Source organism: Rhea pennata, chromosome Z (assembly GCF_028389875.1).
Source record: "Rhea pennata isolate bPtePen1 chromosome Z, bPtePen1.pri, whole genome shotgun sequence".
Classification (NCBI taxonomy): Eukaryota; Metazoa; Chordata; class Aves; order Rheiformes; family Rheidae; genus Rhea; species Rhea pennata.
Window position 1 is genome coordinate 56,908,053 of NC_084702.1, and position 16,311 is coordinate 56,924,363.

At 40.7% G+C, this 16,311-nt stretch overlaps 1 protein-coding gene across 3 annotated transcripts in view; it reads right to left on the minus strand.

Moving 5' to 3' along the window:
• TBCA (tubulin folding cofactor A) overlaps window positions 1-15,280 on the minus strand; it is a 33,572-nt gene extending 18,292 nt beyond the window's left edge. The window contains exon 1 of one of the 3 annotated variants that reach the window (XR_009961238.1): window positions 15,094-15,280. Coding sequence is in view for 2 of the 3 variants with exons in the window: in XM_062600291.1 (XP_062456275.1) it covers window positions 15,094-15,146 (53 nt within the window). In the remaining variant the exon portion in view is untranslated. Of the gene's footprint in view, window positions 1-14,551; window positions 14,638-15,093 lie in introns of those variants that run through there. The other 2 variants (XM_062600291.1, XM_062600292.1) reach the window with 2 other exon arrangements.
• Between the last annotated feature and the right edge of the window lie 1,031 nt (window positions 15,281-16,311).

Genomic DNA, 16,311 nt, shown 5'->3' on the forward strand with positions numbered 1-16,311 from the left:
TTTATAACTTTAGAAATTATGTTTGCCCAGTAAGCACACCACTCATTCTTTGTAAGGAGTTAAACCACTACGTTTCCTCCAGCTATCCTTCCTTCCTGAAATAGTGTTAACAGCTGTCAGAATTTATAGATATCCACAGTAATGTCTTAAACATCTATGTAGCATTAAGATGTTGTGTAATTTCCATTGCTGGAGGATTGGAAAAGTACTGTGCAGAAGGTTTAGGGATATTCTCATGATCAAACTAAGACATCATAGCCCAAGAAATCAGATAAAATAGCATCTTCTTCAAAAGTTCAAAAGAAGTTTTCCACACAAGACTGCAGTTTTTGGGCTCCTCTGGTAGAATATTATGTTGGATGAGAAGAATAGGACCAAAAGCACCAGAGGCAAGAAAGCACCAGTAGCTAATATCTGGATTCCAGAGTGGAATAAGACTACTGTAGTCAAAGGGCAAAAGCTTCAATTTTACTGTTATCTAATATGCAGAAGTTCATACATTGGACTAGAAGAGTCCTTTAAATTATTCTTGCAAACCACTGCACATAGGTTTATAATTATATAACATAAAACATGCCAGTAAAGTTGGTATGTTCTGAAAGCAATCACCACTTTCTTGCATCATCTACGAAATGCTGAGAGGTTACTAGAGAAGCTATGTCATTCCAGACCAGAGATCTATAAAAGATTCAAACATTCAAAGTCTAGTACAGATCCATTATTTCCATCTACTACAAGTATTTAGTATGCATAAAGAGAACACGTCTAACATTTCTGTTACCTAAAGTAATTTCTTTGTGAAGTTTGCAGTGAAACATCCCCAGCCAGTCAGAAGTACAGGCTGATTCCAGCACAAGCTTCATCTCTTCTCCCACAATGCCTAAAAGCTCAATGACCTCACCTATAAAACATTTCTCTACTTTGGTCCTGCTGTGGGAAGGGGGAGAAGGAAACTCTATTTTAAATTTTCATAAGTATTTACCTTCTTTTTTTAAAAAATCATGGAAGAGAGACCAGAAGTTCATTAATTAATTTTATTACCATCCAAGAAAGCAGATCATTCAGGTATTAGTTGCAAATATTCAATTTTTCCAGTAACATATTTTTATTAAGACTTTTTAATTGCTGCAAAAATACAAATATTTATAACATAACTGATAATGAAATGGAAAAAATAATCTCACAATGATTTTATCCATTGTACTGAACTGAACTTGGAAGATAGCTTTGCCTCAACTAGATTTCAGAACAGATATGGGAAACATAGGAGACTATCTTACATCTATCAAAAACTTCTAAAATTAATTGTAGCTTACTTCAATTAAATGGAGAACAAAGATTATGAAAAAGAAATTCTCAGTACATTAAATAGGGTACAATCTACCATTTATGTACATTTGAGTTTTAAATACTGACTGCCTAACACTCTTAAGTGTAACAATTTAAGTTGATGGTATTTAGACAGTGATTATACAATCCATAGGCTGAAGCAACAGAGAGATGAATCAAGGTGTTTTCAATCTCCAAAACAATCTCAGATGGCTTCTGACAAAGGGCATCATTATACACTTTGCACAGAAAGCATACTTAACATGCTAAAAACAAATAGCGACTACATATAGTCTTTGGGGCTTTATCATGAAAAGTGTGTGTGCGGGGGTATCTTTAAAGGATTTGCCAGTATAGTTCACTTTAAACACAAGGTATCACAATGTATATTTATTTTTAATAATCCTCCAGGATACTATATAACATGCAGATAATGTACAGATTAGCACCATTGAAATTTATTTTTAAAAATCATATAATTGATGATTCAGTACGATGACTCATACTAAGGCTCATATCACTGAATTCACTTTTTCTTCAACATGTAAATGTATTTACTAAAACCAAAGATCTCAACTTATCAAGCTCCCCTTAAGATAAAAGTTAATAGAAGCCTGTGAGTAGAAAAAGTTGCATGCAGAGCAATTGAAGGTAAGTTGTTTAGCAATGGATTTTTGGAAAATTGGCATGTACCTACTGCCATATCTGCTTCTGGGGAAACAGTTTAGTGCCTGTAGAAATGACTAGCAGCAACAGTCCAAATAGGTCCTCTAGTTATTCATCAAGGGAGGGGGGACTAACCCGGTCAGAGGAAAAGGCAAAATGAGACTGAAGAATCTGGAAATGAAGCAGTAGTAAAGAGGCCCGGTTGCAGATTCTTATCTCTGCCTGCTTCCAAGTGGCATTCATAATTCTGTTCTCAGTTCACCTCTAAGTGATGCAGCCATGTTAAAAAAAAAAAAAAAAAAAAAAAAAAAAAAAAAAAACTAAAGTAACCTAACCACTCATGTAACCTTTTTATTTCTCCTCTATCATTATGTATCAGAAATGAGAGAACAGTAATCTTGCTTTGAGTCCTTTAAGATTTCTTCTTGGATTTCTTTTGCCTGTGATTTGATATTCTACCTTAAGAATATCTGGCTTTTGGCCAAGAAACTTTTTCTTTACACTTCAGTCTTTAGCCTAAAACTCAAATTTAATGGGCCCTCAAATGTTAATATGCTTAAATAATATTTTTAAAACCTTGAAGTGGTTATAAAGAGTAAGTAGTTAGGTAAGTTATCTTTTGATAAATGTTTTAAAAGTGAAAAATCCATAAGGAAGTTTGATTTCCTTTTATTTGGTTACATTTGCCATGTCTCATCTTTCCAGCAAGTGCTACAGTTTAGTGGATTATCAGGAAATGTGTCCACTTTTGATCGGTACATTAATTATACAGAAGGTCTAATCAATGACTGAAATTTTTCTTCAGTTTTCCCACTCTTAAAATAAATCCATTGACCAAAAATTCTCAAATCCTTCTTCTCCTTGGACATTCTAAGTTAAAATAAATGATAAAAAGTGACAAACAACTGCATACCTCTAACATAAGCTTATTCTCATACTTCACAAGGTTGGAAGGGACCTCTGGAGATCATCTAGTCCAACCTCTCCACTCAGCAGGGCCACCTAGAGCATGTTAGAAGACAGGGTTGCATCCAGGTGGGCCCTGAATATCTCCAGAGAAGGAGGCTCCACAAGCTCTCTGGGCAACCTGTGCCAGTGCTCCGTCACTCTCACAGGGAAGAAATTCTTCCTCATATTCAGGTGGAACTTCCCATGGTTCAGTTTTTGCCCATTGCCTCTAGTCCCTTTGCATGGGACTACTGAAAAGAGTTTAGCTCCATCCCCTTAACTCCCTCCCTTCAGATACTTGTACACATTGATAAGATGCCCCCTCAGTCTTCTCTTCCCCAGGCTGAAGAGGCCCAGCTCTCGCAGCCTTTCCTCATAGGGCAGATGCTCCAGCCCTCTGATCATCCTCATAGCCCTATGCTGGGCTCTCTCCAGTAGCTCCATGTCTCTCTTGTACTGGGGAGCCCAGAATCGGATGCAGTACTTCAGATGTGGCCTCACCAGGGCTGAGTAGAGGGGCAGGATCACCCCCCCTTGACCTGCTGGCAACACTCTTCCTAATGCACCCCAAGACACCATTGGCTTTCTTGGCCACAGGGCACATTGCTGGCTCATAGTCAACCTGATGTCCACCAGCACTCCCAGATCCTTCTCAGCAGAGCTGCTTTTCAGCAGGTCAGCCCCCAGCCTGTACTGGTGCCTGGAGCTATTCCTCCCTAAGCAGAGGAAGTCTCCACAATACTTCAAGTCTACATCTATAATAGCTCTTTTCAACCTTCAATCTCCCCATAAATTTTAATGGAAGTGAAGATTCCCACGTAGCTGGTTTAAAATCTACTGACAATGAGCTTGTTTTACTTAGTTATCTTTCATGCACTCTGAAGCAGAGGTCTACATACCCAGAAGTCATGAAAAAATAGCCTAAAACAGTAGTATTTTACTAGCTTCTCCCAATTTTTCAAAATGAAAAAGAACAAAAATAAGATCCAATTATGCTAGACCTTGACTCCAGCAGTGGCCAGAGTCAACTATTAGGAAAAGACTATAAAGAAATAAGTCAAGTCCAAAGGGGCATTTCCTATGGTATTCTTGCCTACAGAAATTAAATTAAGGACTGTAAGAACTGAAAAACAAAAGCAGACCATCAACGTTTAAGAGAAAATAGGTCAATCCCTGGCTGTGGCTCCTGCTCTTTTAAAATCCTTCACATGTTTGACTTTCACATCACTTAACAGTGAATACCACAATTTGTGTGTTCTGTGGAAAGAAAGAAAGAAGAAAAGCTTACTACTTTAGAACGGCAACCTAGAACCAAAAGAACTAGCAGTGCTTGATAGAATTTTGAGACAGAAAATGTCTGTCCCTTCCTACTCTCTCTATACCATGATGATTTACTTCCTCACCTCTCCTTTCCTCTACTCAACTGTCTTCCCCTCTCCTCAAGCTGAAAAAGGAAGTTTCACAAAACAGTTGAAGACAAACAGCTCACTCACACCCTGCTCCCTCCACACCACCACATAATAATGCTCAGGGCATCCCTTAATGGGCCAGTTCAACCCACCAAACCAGCAGGAAACATACACAGCAAGAAAAAAGCTGATACCTTCTCCTCTATGTTGAGCAAATGGACCAGCTTAGCAAAAGGTCTGACTAGCATCAGAACAGGGAAGAAGAGGTAAGGGGGAGGGAAATGAGGTCTCCTAATTTAGGATGACACTGATTTCTCAAGGGGCCTCACTCTGAGTCCTTTTAGGGTGCACTTTTGCAAGTGGCTTAGACTGTTCTAACTCCTGGCTGCTGCTGAAAGAGCCCCAAATTCCTCTCCCTTCTCATTCCTCAAAGGGCACGTGTTTCTAACCTGTTCCTTGGCTACCAACCCCAGTGTCATCTCCTGTAGTTGCATCATTAGCACTAGCAACAAAATCTGCCTCTCTCTGATCACTGGATCATAGGAAGGCCATACAGTTTATCTGAAGGTTGACAGCTGAGTAAGTACAGACAGGCAGGGCAATAGGCAGCACAACAGAGGATCTGCTTTAGCATTGTTTTATGTATCAGAGAAGAATGAGTTTTGGAATGGAGGGCGAATTTTAGGACCTTGGGACTAGGTAGACAAAAGTTCAACCTTTCTGAGCCTTAGTCACAAGCAAAAACTAATAGTGGATGCCAAAAATATAAATAGTATAAGAACAGTTCAAGCAAAAACTAATACTCTTTGTATGTTTTTCCCTATCCTCCAGCAATAAGCAAATCAGGCTCAACCTGAGCTAGAGTGGCACCTTTGTGTTTAAGCCACTAAATAAAGACCACTCTCCAGCATCAGATAAACAACATAAATAATTCCCTGGCTGCACTGAGCAATCTCTGTAGAACTTTGAATAAGACCTTGTATTTGTGGTGAGAAAAGAAAGAAAAATGAAAAAAAAAGAATTTCTCAATTTTTCTATTGAATAGTTTCACTATTAGAATGACATGCTTATATTAACCATGGTGTATTAGCCTATATCATGGATTTATCCTAAACAAATAGAAAATCCAAAGCTGACAGTATTTATTGTCTAGATAATGAAATATCTATTCTGGCTTAGTTCAAACTTAAAAATCAGTAATAATATAAACTGTGCAGGGTACAGCTTTTCTTCTTTCTTTTTAGTTAGTTTAGTTGTAGTATAATCAATTCCGAACATAGCTGTTATGTACAATTATACTAAAAATCAATCAACAATTGCAACAACAGTGGTGCTGTTCTAACCATCACCTACAGAGTTTAAAATAACAGGTCTTAAATCTGCAAGTTGCTTATGCACATTCTTGGTTTCAGTGAGGTTGCATAAGCACAAATGTTATAGAACCAGGGCCTAAGATAAAAAGCCAAGGAAGGCAGTAAGAAAGAAATACAATATTTGATGCAGTTATTACCAACTGCTGTATTTTCTTAGCCATAAGAAACTACTACTTTCCTATATGGAGAGCATCTTGAGTTATGCCTTTATTTTCTTGGTAGTGACAAAGCCATCATGAAAGATGAACCTTCTCTTTTAAGTGTCAAGATGTAACCACTCACAATACCATAAGCACCATTTTTAGCCCCTCCTACATCTACAGCTTACAAAGCTGAGTTAACATGACATTTTCAAGTTAACTTTGCAGGTTTTGCATTCATTAGGGATGACTACTGCAAAGACTCTGAAAATCAGTTATATTTTTAAGTTAGAACATTATTTCAATTTAAAGTTGACTTGTTTTGCATCCTCTTTTATTAACAAAAAAGAACAAATTATTCCTTTTACTTTAAACCTCTTTGAATCTCCAGGACTTCACATTCTGTCCCTGCCTCTCAGTTTTCTTTCTGCTCTTGCAATACATTCCTGCAGATTTTATTAAATCCTTGCCATAGCAACAGCAGAAGCTCCCATTTCCCCCTGCTGGGACAGGATGCTTGACTAGGGTAGGACTGGATGCCAGCAGGGGTAGGGGACACAGAGCAAGGAATGGAAAAATTCAACAAATCCAACTAGAATGGAAGCTCTTAACTCACACACTCCCAAAGCAGAAGGTGCTAGCTGGGGCTAAAATGGGACAGGGTTTGCAGAAACACGGCAGGAAGGAACTTGGATGGATTAGGGATAAAGAAGAAAAAGGGGACTGCAGGAGGAAAACTGAATGAACATCTGGGACAGGCTGGGAAGAGAGTGGAGAGAAGTAAGAAGTTTGTCAGCTCACTGCAAAGAGGCTCTGGAGCCGCAAAATAGAATCAGAAAAAGAAGACAGAATAGCATGTGATAGAACTGGAGAGAAACAGGGAATTGGGAAATGCTGAAGAGCAGGAGAAATTCATCTCTGCAGAATGAAGGGCAAGAAACGAGGCTTCTATGGCAATAATGATTGGGGTTGCCACACCCAGATCACCACTTCAGTTTCCTTTCTATAATTCCCCTGTGGCAGTCACCTTGAGTCAAGACCTTTGTTTTGCAGAAAAGACGCAGAATCTACTTCACAAATATCCCCCCCCTTTATTTTTTTTGCACACTGTTAGAAATACAACAGTGCCAGAATACTGGGCAACATAGTGGATTTATTACAGCAATTATCAAAATTAAATACAACTACAATTATACTACATGCACAGGCAAGTCACAACTCACAATGGATGGGGGTAGAAACTGAATAAAGTTTAAAGAAAATACAATGGGCCTCCTAAACCTGAATGAGATTTCCACTTACACTATGCGTATAACTTAAAAACATTTTAACATAAAATCAAGCCAGGACGGATTAAGGTTGTTAGCATAGTTGTAAAATCTTCTGTACACAAAATGCTATTATATATTGATGAATTTAGTTTTTCCATAGATCTACCAACTAATTCAGCACACAAAACTAATATTAACTATTTTATCCTCACAGTTGAATGTGTGGCCCCATGCCATTCGATAAGAATCCTACAGGAAAATGTATGTGCAATGACAAATGACAGTATAATGCATAATGGGACCAAACTAGGGTTGCCAAGCAACTGTAGCTACAGTGTTCATAGGTTTTGAATGATGGTTGAAAGAATTTATTAAGGTTGCAAAGTCAGTCTTGCACATGTACTTGCCCAGATTAGGAAAACCCTCTTTCCTTCTCCAAGAATTATTACACAGCATCACTACTGACACTGGTGATAATCTTGGTTTGCCACATCTTTCTACCGATTAGGATAACAACATCAATAGGTTACTATGGTCAACATGGACATGCACAAGACAGCTGTTAACACAAAAACAATGAGATGCCAGAATTCTGTGTTTCACCAGAGGCTTAGAGGCTTCCCTTTCTCCCACTGTTTTTAGAAGAGATAATGAGACAGAGGAGGGAATGTAAATAAAGCAATGTTTTAAAGATATTATTATTATTATTATTATTATTATTATTATTATTATTATTTGAGATACTTCCAAAAAGGAAACAATGTTCAGGGCTGCTCAAAGGCTAAAAAAATCCCTGGGAGGGAGGTGATAGGAAAAATCTGTGTAACGTGAAAAGTACCAGCAGACACTCTGCCTATCTGACAGCTTTAAGATGTTTGCAGGTACTGTTTGCTATTCCTGCAACTTAAAATAAAGCATGCATTGAAAAACATAGAAGTATGATCCACTTCAAATAGTTTTGTTTCTGTAGACTCCAGGGTCAACTTTCAATTACCATTAGACCAATTATCTGGATTGCTGACTCTACGTCACAGATGTTAACTGAGACAGCACTGTGTAAAAGCAGTTGTGCTCTTTTCACAGACAGTTCACATAAAGCATTTTTATGCCAAACAGAGCCTGAGTTAATAAGCCTAGAAGACCTAAGCAGCCTTCATATGCAGGGCCAGCTCAGGATTCTCCATATCTGACCCTGAAGCCAGGGGCACTACAAAAGTTATTGAAGACATACTGAAGTAGCTCTGGACCACAACAACCAAATTTGGCTAGCACTGAACCCAAGTTTATATAATTCAGCTGGTGAAGCCCTAGACAGCAGCTGCACAATGCTTCTGCACTATGAGGAGGGTTATTTAATTCGGCTATCATGCCACAGAAATACAGTTTGCATCAAGCAGTGCATGCAATATACTCACTCTCCTGAATCTCAGTGCTCTTAGATGTGCAATGCAGACACATTAAATAGCTCTGTCATGCTGACTCAGCATAGCTGGATATCTCTACAGAACATTCCTCAATACCCATACAATACAAGATATTCCAGCGCTTCCCATTATCTTAGCTAACGAGCAGTTGTTGCATGCAATCTTCTAATTATAACTAGAATAAAGAAAGGGGAGTTTGGCTTTTTATCCATATATAGATGGTAAGAATCAAAGCTGGTGCCCATGGCTAATGGGAAACAAGCACAAAAGTGACTATAATTCAGACGCTGGACAGAAGACTGAAAAATATTCTGACTTATGCCAGAAATCTCACATGTGGGTGTAGTGTTGCCAGACTGGAGTCCAGCTTTAGACATTTGTGGAAAATACATTTCATGCACAGGTATTTCCTCAAGGCCTTGTGAAGTTCCTTGGTTAACAAAGAAAATTAACCAGTTTTGTTCTTGGATTAGCAAGAGTCACTGTATACCAAAAGGAAGCAACATCTGCATTCTACAATTGAGCATTTGCATGTAATATTGTATCCTGAACTCACCAGTTAAATACTTCAAATTTTTTTAAAAGCCACATTTATATTTAAAAAGAAGCTGACAGTCTTTTTTAACCTTCAGGGCTTGGCGAATTTAGGAAAAAAAAACGGTAAAGTTTTAAAGTTTCTTGGCACTGGTATGATAGTTTTTTTTTAAAAAAAAAAATCCCCACCACCAACAAAAACAACCCCCTAAAACCAGCATCAGAGTCAGTGTTGCAGGCAAAAGAACAGTCTTGAGAAGATTCCATGGTTTTAGAAAGGTGGTTTGAGAAAGGGCTGCTTCACAAGAATCAATACAATCTCCCCATAGGTTCATGATGTAAAATTCTATAATCAAGGCTTGTAGATTTGTAATTATGGTATGTCAGCCACATTTAAACAAGAGTGTTAAAAGATTGTTAAAGTTAAACTAACACAATTGCAATGTGAATTGTCTTAGTCTCATTCTAATCTACTGGTGTCACTTTCATTTAATCAATGGAAACTATGGGCAAATGTCAGAGCTATTTTCACATGCCCCAACTTACTTTGTTCACAGTAGTTTTTAAAACCGTTGCCAATCTGAAATGGATAGAAGATACTACTATATTTTTTTTCTTCTGTTAACTCACTATCTGGCAGGTTGACTAAGCTTGGATTTACTGAGAGTAAGACTCCTTTCAGATAAATAAACTACCTATTAGGGTGTAAGCCACAAATACAATAAACATTATTATGCTCATCAAATCTAGTTTTTTGTATGACTGTCTAACAAAAGTATGTAATCACTGAGAGCTGGGCTATCAAAATATCAGAAAAAGGTTCTCCCCTTTCCTACTTCAACTTTCTTTTATTAATATATAACAGTGTAAGAAACACTAAAATACGCAAATTATCTATGACCTACAGTAGACTCTCTCTTGAGAGGGGTACTCAAAGCATCTATGCTACACAGCAAGAAAGAAACACATTAAACAGGAAGCTGCTCATCTTTGTTCTTAGTTTGGGAAAAGTGATGAGTTAGGTGATCAAAAAAGACAAATGAAAATAAATCAGTGTTAAATAAATCCTAATTATTCTTGTCCCTATCCTTTTTGATACACTCTTAGCCTGAAAGCTGAAAGAGCTTGAAAATCACTATTACATGCTAAATTCAATGGGCTTTTCTAAATTACATAGTCAGAAAAAAATAAGGAAAAATAACTGAAATGTTAAGTCAGTGGCTTTACAGCATATTTAATAAGCCGTCATGTAAGTCCTCTCATTTGAGGAATCAATAAAGCTACCATAGCTTTTTGGAGTCCTAAATCACAGCCAAATATAGTAGCTCTACTCCCAAATGAGAGGAAAATATTAAAATTCTTAAGTTGACTCAAGTCACATGTGCTCCCACTGTAAATAAAATTTTTGAGACTTCATGCGCAAAAATGACTTTGGAGACTATTCAACATTTCATAAGTCTCTGACATTTTCTTCTGATTACTGAATTCAGAAATAACATTAGAATGAAAATACATATTATTTTTTGTTCAATAAGATGACACTTAAAACAAACCTGAAATTACCATTGTGATTACCTGTTCACAGAGTTCTTGGTTTGTTTGGAGTATTATTTTGGGTATTGTTTCAAGTCCTCGAGGGAAGAGAGACAGGAGGAATACAGCATTTTTCCAGTGGCCACAACTACTTCCATGAGAGATTCCCAAACTGAGAGGTCCTCATTTATGAGGGCTGGGTGTTCACTAAAAGGATGAAGACCAGCAAGAGTACAGAAACAGGCTTCTAGTTTGAAGAGGAGGGACAGAGCCATGCCTCTTCTCATTCTGCATGCAACTGTCACAGTCCCAGGAACCACTGCTGCTGTTGCCAACACCTAAGCAGGCTAAGTCTGGAAATGCTCCATGTGTCACACTTACTCAGGCCATAATGAAGACCATGTACAAGATCTATTATTTCTAATACAATATTAAAACAATGTATAAAATATTTAATCTCAGAACCATATTGCTGAAATAAAAATGGATTTTTAAGATAATTGCCAAGTTGCAGAGGGAGAAACAAGAAAGTTAACTTTAAGTTTGTGCCTTCTTTCATAACAATTATCCAATCACATGGTCTCACCTCACATGAAGTGTAAGATCATATATTCCCTTTCTTTTAAAACAGTAAGTTAACTCTATTTACAGTTTGCCAGCTGCTTCACAGTAACTGTGGATGTGCATACAACCACAAGTTAAGTTTTCCCCTTAGCTTACTCATGCAACAATTCTCCAAAAGCAAATCTGAATCATGTTTGCTGCACTTGTGTCCCTTCCTCAAACGTTTTCATCACCTTCTCTGTACTAGCCCTAACACATATGCAGTTGCACGAATAGCTGGTTTAGTCAGGCCTCATCCTTCAGAACAACTCTTGTTTCTGTTTTAGGTTATTTTTCAGTGGACTGAATCCCTGAAATACACACTTTTCCAGCCACGCAGGTCCCTGCCTCAGCACAAGGGATGAAGCTGTAACACAGCAGCTCAGATCCACCTTAAGCTGCCACAGAAGAGCACTACGTCTCCTATAACAAACTGTTAAGCTATTCAGAAACTGATTCTGCAAGCAACCTCAAGCCATTATTTGAGACACATTTAGGCAGCAATGGAACAGCATTAGAGAATCAAAAGTATTGTCATACTATAAGTTAAAATCTTTTAGATGAAATGCTAAGTGACTCAATTTGAACAAGAAATATTGTGTCACTGCAGTCAGGATTCCTACTTTACCAACCAAAAAATTAGAGTCAGCAGCATTCAAAATTTTTAAGTAGGAGCTTGAACGAATCTGTCATACTTGTTTCATTAACCAAATCATAATCCAGTTACATGTATGATTCAGACACCAGGACTCCTGCCAAGTTGTCAGAAGAGATGATGTCACACCTTGTGCTTCCATGTCCTTCTCCTTCTTCCTATTGGAACTTTGGGGCAAAGCAGACTAGAACATAAAGGAAACTTCCATTTCTCTCCTTCAGAGATCACAGGCTAGAAGATCAGATTATTTCACTTCAGAGGAATGCTCACTTATGCCATCCTCCAAAACACACTGTAGCCTTGTAACTCACAAAATTTAGAGTTGTCATTGCATTTAAGAGGTTGTAGGCTTTGTCTTAGGCTAACACTGTAGGTCTCAAGAACAGTCAAGTTTTGCCTGGACTTGTCTTGGCCAGCCTAGAGCTTTCTTTTAGCTTGTTTAACTATAACCACTATTGCCTAACAACCACCTGCTTTGATTTAGCTTTTGCTCAGCTTTGTACAGTTGTGTAGTGTAACACTTATCAATTTTTGTTATTAATAGGTAACTAGTCTATGCAGAATGAGCTATCTCTGACCTAGAATGAAAAAAAAAAAAAAAAAAAGGAAGAAAAAGAAGCATAAAGGAGTACAGGCATGGAATGAATGATAGCAGAGGCTTTAAAACACAGGGCAAAAACCAGTTTCAGGATACAAACAACCATTCAGCATATGTAAAACACACCATATATAATAAATTCAGATAAAATGTGGAACTAAAAACCAATGAAGAAAAAGCAAGATGTAGAACGTGTTAACAAGCATATAAAAAAAACGACTCCAAGCAGACTCAGATGCAAGAAAGCATTAACATCACATTCCTCTATGAGCAAAGGATTTGGAATCCTAATGACTTGCTTAAATCTCTCCCTGCCAATACTGAAGCCAGAGAGTCGTTAGGACCCAGGGGACAGTGAAAGGGTGAGCATAACATCAGAGAAAGGATGTTTTTAGAAACAAATTGGAAACATTAGAAAACCTGTATGAACTATCCAACTGTGTTAGTATCATTGTAACTGGACTGATATCAGTTCAGTTGAGTGTAACAAGTTGGTAACAAATTCAAGCAACCTGCCTGCAACTTGTATGCAACAAATTTGTAACAACATCAAAACAAGCATCCATTGATTTCCACATATGATGCAACAAAAGAGGTGAACTAAGGAGCAAAGAAGTTGAACAACTGTTTGAGCTTAGGACAGGGAAATAACACCACTAATTTCTAATCTCTTGTCCTCAGCAAGTCACATGGCCCTCTCAGACTTGCTTTAACTGAGAAACAGAAAAATTCAAACTCGGAACGTGCAAGCTAATCTCAGAGCTACAAGCATGAAAGAGCATGGCACATAAAGACATGAGGCTAGCCCCACATGAAGGTTATCTTCCCTACAGAACCATGCTCACATCATTACACCACTGCTAGGTCCAAGGAGATATAACCACACAGTACAATATTCACCATGTGATCATATAGGCATGCATCAGCACGAGCGAATGAGGTCTCCACAGAGTGGTCCTTTGCTAGTGTATACTCTCCCCTCTGTTTCCCAGTCTATTAACATGAGGAAAAAACATTGTGCAGATAGTTGTTGTGATAGTTTGTTACTAAGCAGTGATCACCTGAAGTGCTGTTACATATTAGTGTACAGTTCTCTCATTAAAACTATCAAGCAGAAGCAATAAGACAGGCTATAGAAACTTCTACAAGCTACTGAAGTACAGTTGTGTTTTATTAGATACAATAGTTTTCTCTGAAATATCTACACACAAATAAAGCTTGTGCTTGGGTATCAGAACATACAGACTGAGAAAACATTAACCTAAATAATTCTAATTTTCCTACACTTCAGAATACTTTGTCTGTAAACACTGACACAAACCATGATTCACTTAGAAATGGAAACAGGATGTTTACAATGTTCTGTCCAGTGAAGCCAGTAAGCATAATGCAAGTTAACAGAAATGATGCAAAGCAGGAGGCAGTCACTGAGCCACTAAAGTCAAATGCCACCAAAGTTTCCTGGTCTAAAAATAAATACATGTTCATACACAAGTTTATTTGCACACAATGTACAGTGACAGAAAACAGGAGCTTAAAATTTTGTAATAAATTTCTTGTTTGCAGCAATGCTTGACAACTGGTCCCCATTTTAAGCCTGGGAACACAATATATCATTACATTTATGCTAGATAATCCATTTTATTCTTCCATTCTTGAAGTCTATTTTTTCAAACATAATCAGATATTAGAAAGCGTATCTATTACTGTCAGCAGTTTCTGACTAATTGAAATCAAGCAAGTCATAATGCAAAGTTGACTGTATGGAACTGGATTACTTAGCATCCTGATCTGGTGCTAATAATAACATTAATTCCTGTCTATGCCCCAGTCAGTGCAGTCTTTGTATGACCTAGCCTTAATAAGCCTCACTATGAACAAATCGTGTAAATACCAAAGTCCAGTGCTTACAGTCATAATAGAAGGGATTCACATGGATAAACTGCAACTTTTCTTAAAAATGAAGCCTATGTTAAAATCAAATAGAGACTCGAACATTAAATTTATCAATTTTGCAGTGTACATGCTGGAATGAAAATATTTACTCATCATTTTTGGAACTACATACGGTTCTTCCATGTTTTGGTTAAATTTCCACGACTTTCTGGATCCGGAAAGCATTCAGCAAGGCTGACCTGTACATTGACGGCTCAACTCCCCGCGGCTCTGTAAGCCATTGCTCAGCTGCGGTTACGAGGGAGGACACCCCTCTTCTGCCGACCGTGAGCTACGAGACGAGTCCGGGAGCCGTCACAGAACTTCCGCCGGGCGCCCTGCGGCACATCCCGGCACCGAGCCGCGCCGAAGCGGCCCCCGCCCCGCCGCCAAACGCTCCGTCACACCAGCCCCGGCCCCAGGCCCCGGGACTGGCACGCCCAGCCCCGAGGGACCGCCGCCGCCGCGGCAGGACCCCACCGAAGGGCTGCGCCCGCCCCGCGCCCGCCGAGGGCCCCTGGGAGGCAGCGGGCATCGCCCGCCTGCCCCACCCCAACGGCCCCCAACGGCCCCCAACGGCCCCCAACGGCCGAGGCGCGCGCGCGCGCGCCCGGACGGCGGAGGGGGGAGAGGGAAGGAGAGGGAGGCGGCGGTCCCCCCTCACCGCGCACTCACCGCCTCACGACGCCGGTCTTGATCTTGATCTGCCTCAAGCGCGGGTCGGCCATGGCGGGGCTGCCGGGGGGCGCGAGGCGGGAGAGCGGCGCGGCCGGGCCCCAACGGCGCGGGGGGAGGGGGCAGGGTACGGAGCAGGAGGCGCACCGGCGCGACTGCGCAGCACGGCCCGCGCGCATGCGCCGCGCCGCCGCCCCGGCCTGGGCGGCACCACCTGCGCGCGGGGGGCGGGCGGCGGGGCTCTTCCCTCTTCCCCCCGCCTAGTGGAGACGTCCGGGCTGCGGGACAGGGGTGGGGGGGCGCCGTTCCCATGGCGACCACCCCCCCCTCCCGCGCTGTGGTGCCGCGCGGGGCAAGGCCTGTCCGTGGGCCGCGCTGGCTCCGCGGGCGCGCAGCGGGGCGCGGCGGGGCGCGGCGCGAGTGGCGGTGCCGTCCCGCGCTGCGCGCCCAGCGGCCTCATTCGCTTCCCCGCGCTCACTCGCCGTGTAAAACACGCATTTCTGACGTGTTCTGTGCCTAACGTGCTCTTGTGTCCAAGAAAATGAAAAACGGAAAAACAGCCCTGCAGATGGGGTGTGGGGGTTGAATGTTCCTGTTTGTAACCACGACTGATACTGAGCGGCATTCCTCGGGGAGCTGGAGGCTTCACCTGTCACTCCCCTTGGAATAGTTTTGTCCATTTTGAGCAGCAATATACGAGATACACCCAGAGGTCTGGTTAGAAGCGGCAGACTCCGGGCCTGCACCTGAACGTGATGCACCACGTTCGGGCAGCTCCTTGGGCTGGCAAAGCCGCGCACGGCTATTAGCCCCAGGCCGCCTCGGGGCCGCGGGAAGCACGGCCTGGGGTGGGTTTCGGGAAGGTGCCGATGGGCCGCACAGCGTTCAGCTTCCCTCCGCTCCTCCGGAGTGGAGAGTGCCGCTTTCGGACGCCGGCGCCTCCTCCGCTTCCCGCCCGGAGGGAAGCGCTGCCCGCCCTCACGTCTCCTGGCGCTACGGGTGTCGCAAAAACTGGATGCTCCATGCAGCATTGTAAGAATATTTATCTAAATAATTCATCCTCGATGATTCCTGATGCTTTGTCAAGCATAATTCACCTAATCATTTTTTTATCAGTGTACACACACACACACACACACACACACACACACACAAGCTTGAATCTGGTGTTAGATTTTGCTCTAAAGTTAATATAAGGTAGTTCTATATGACATAGAA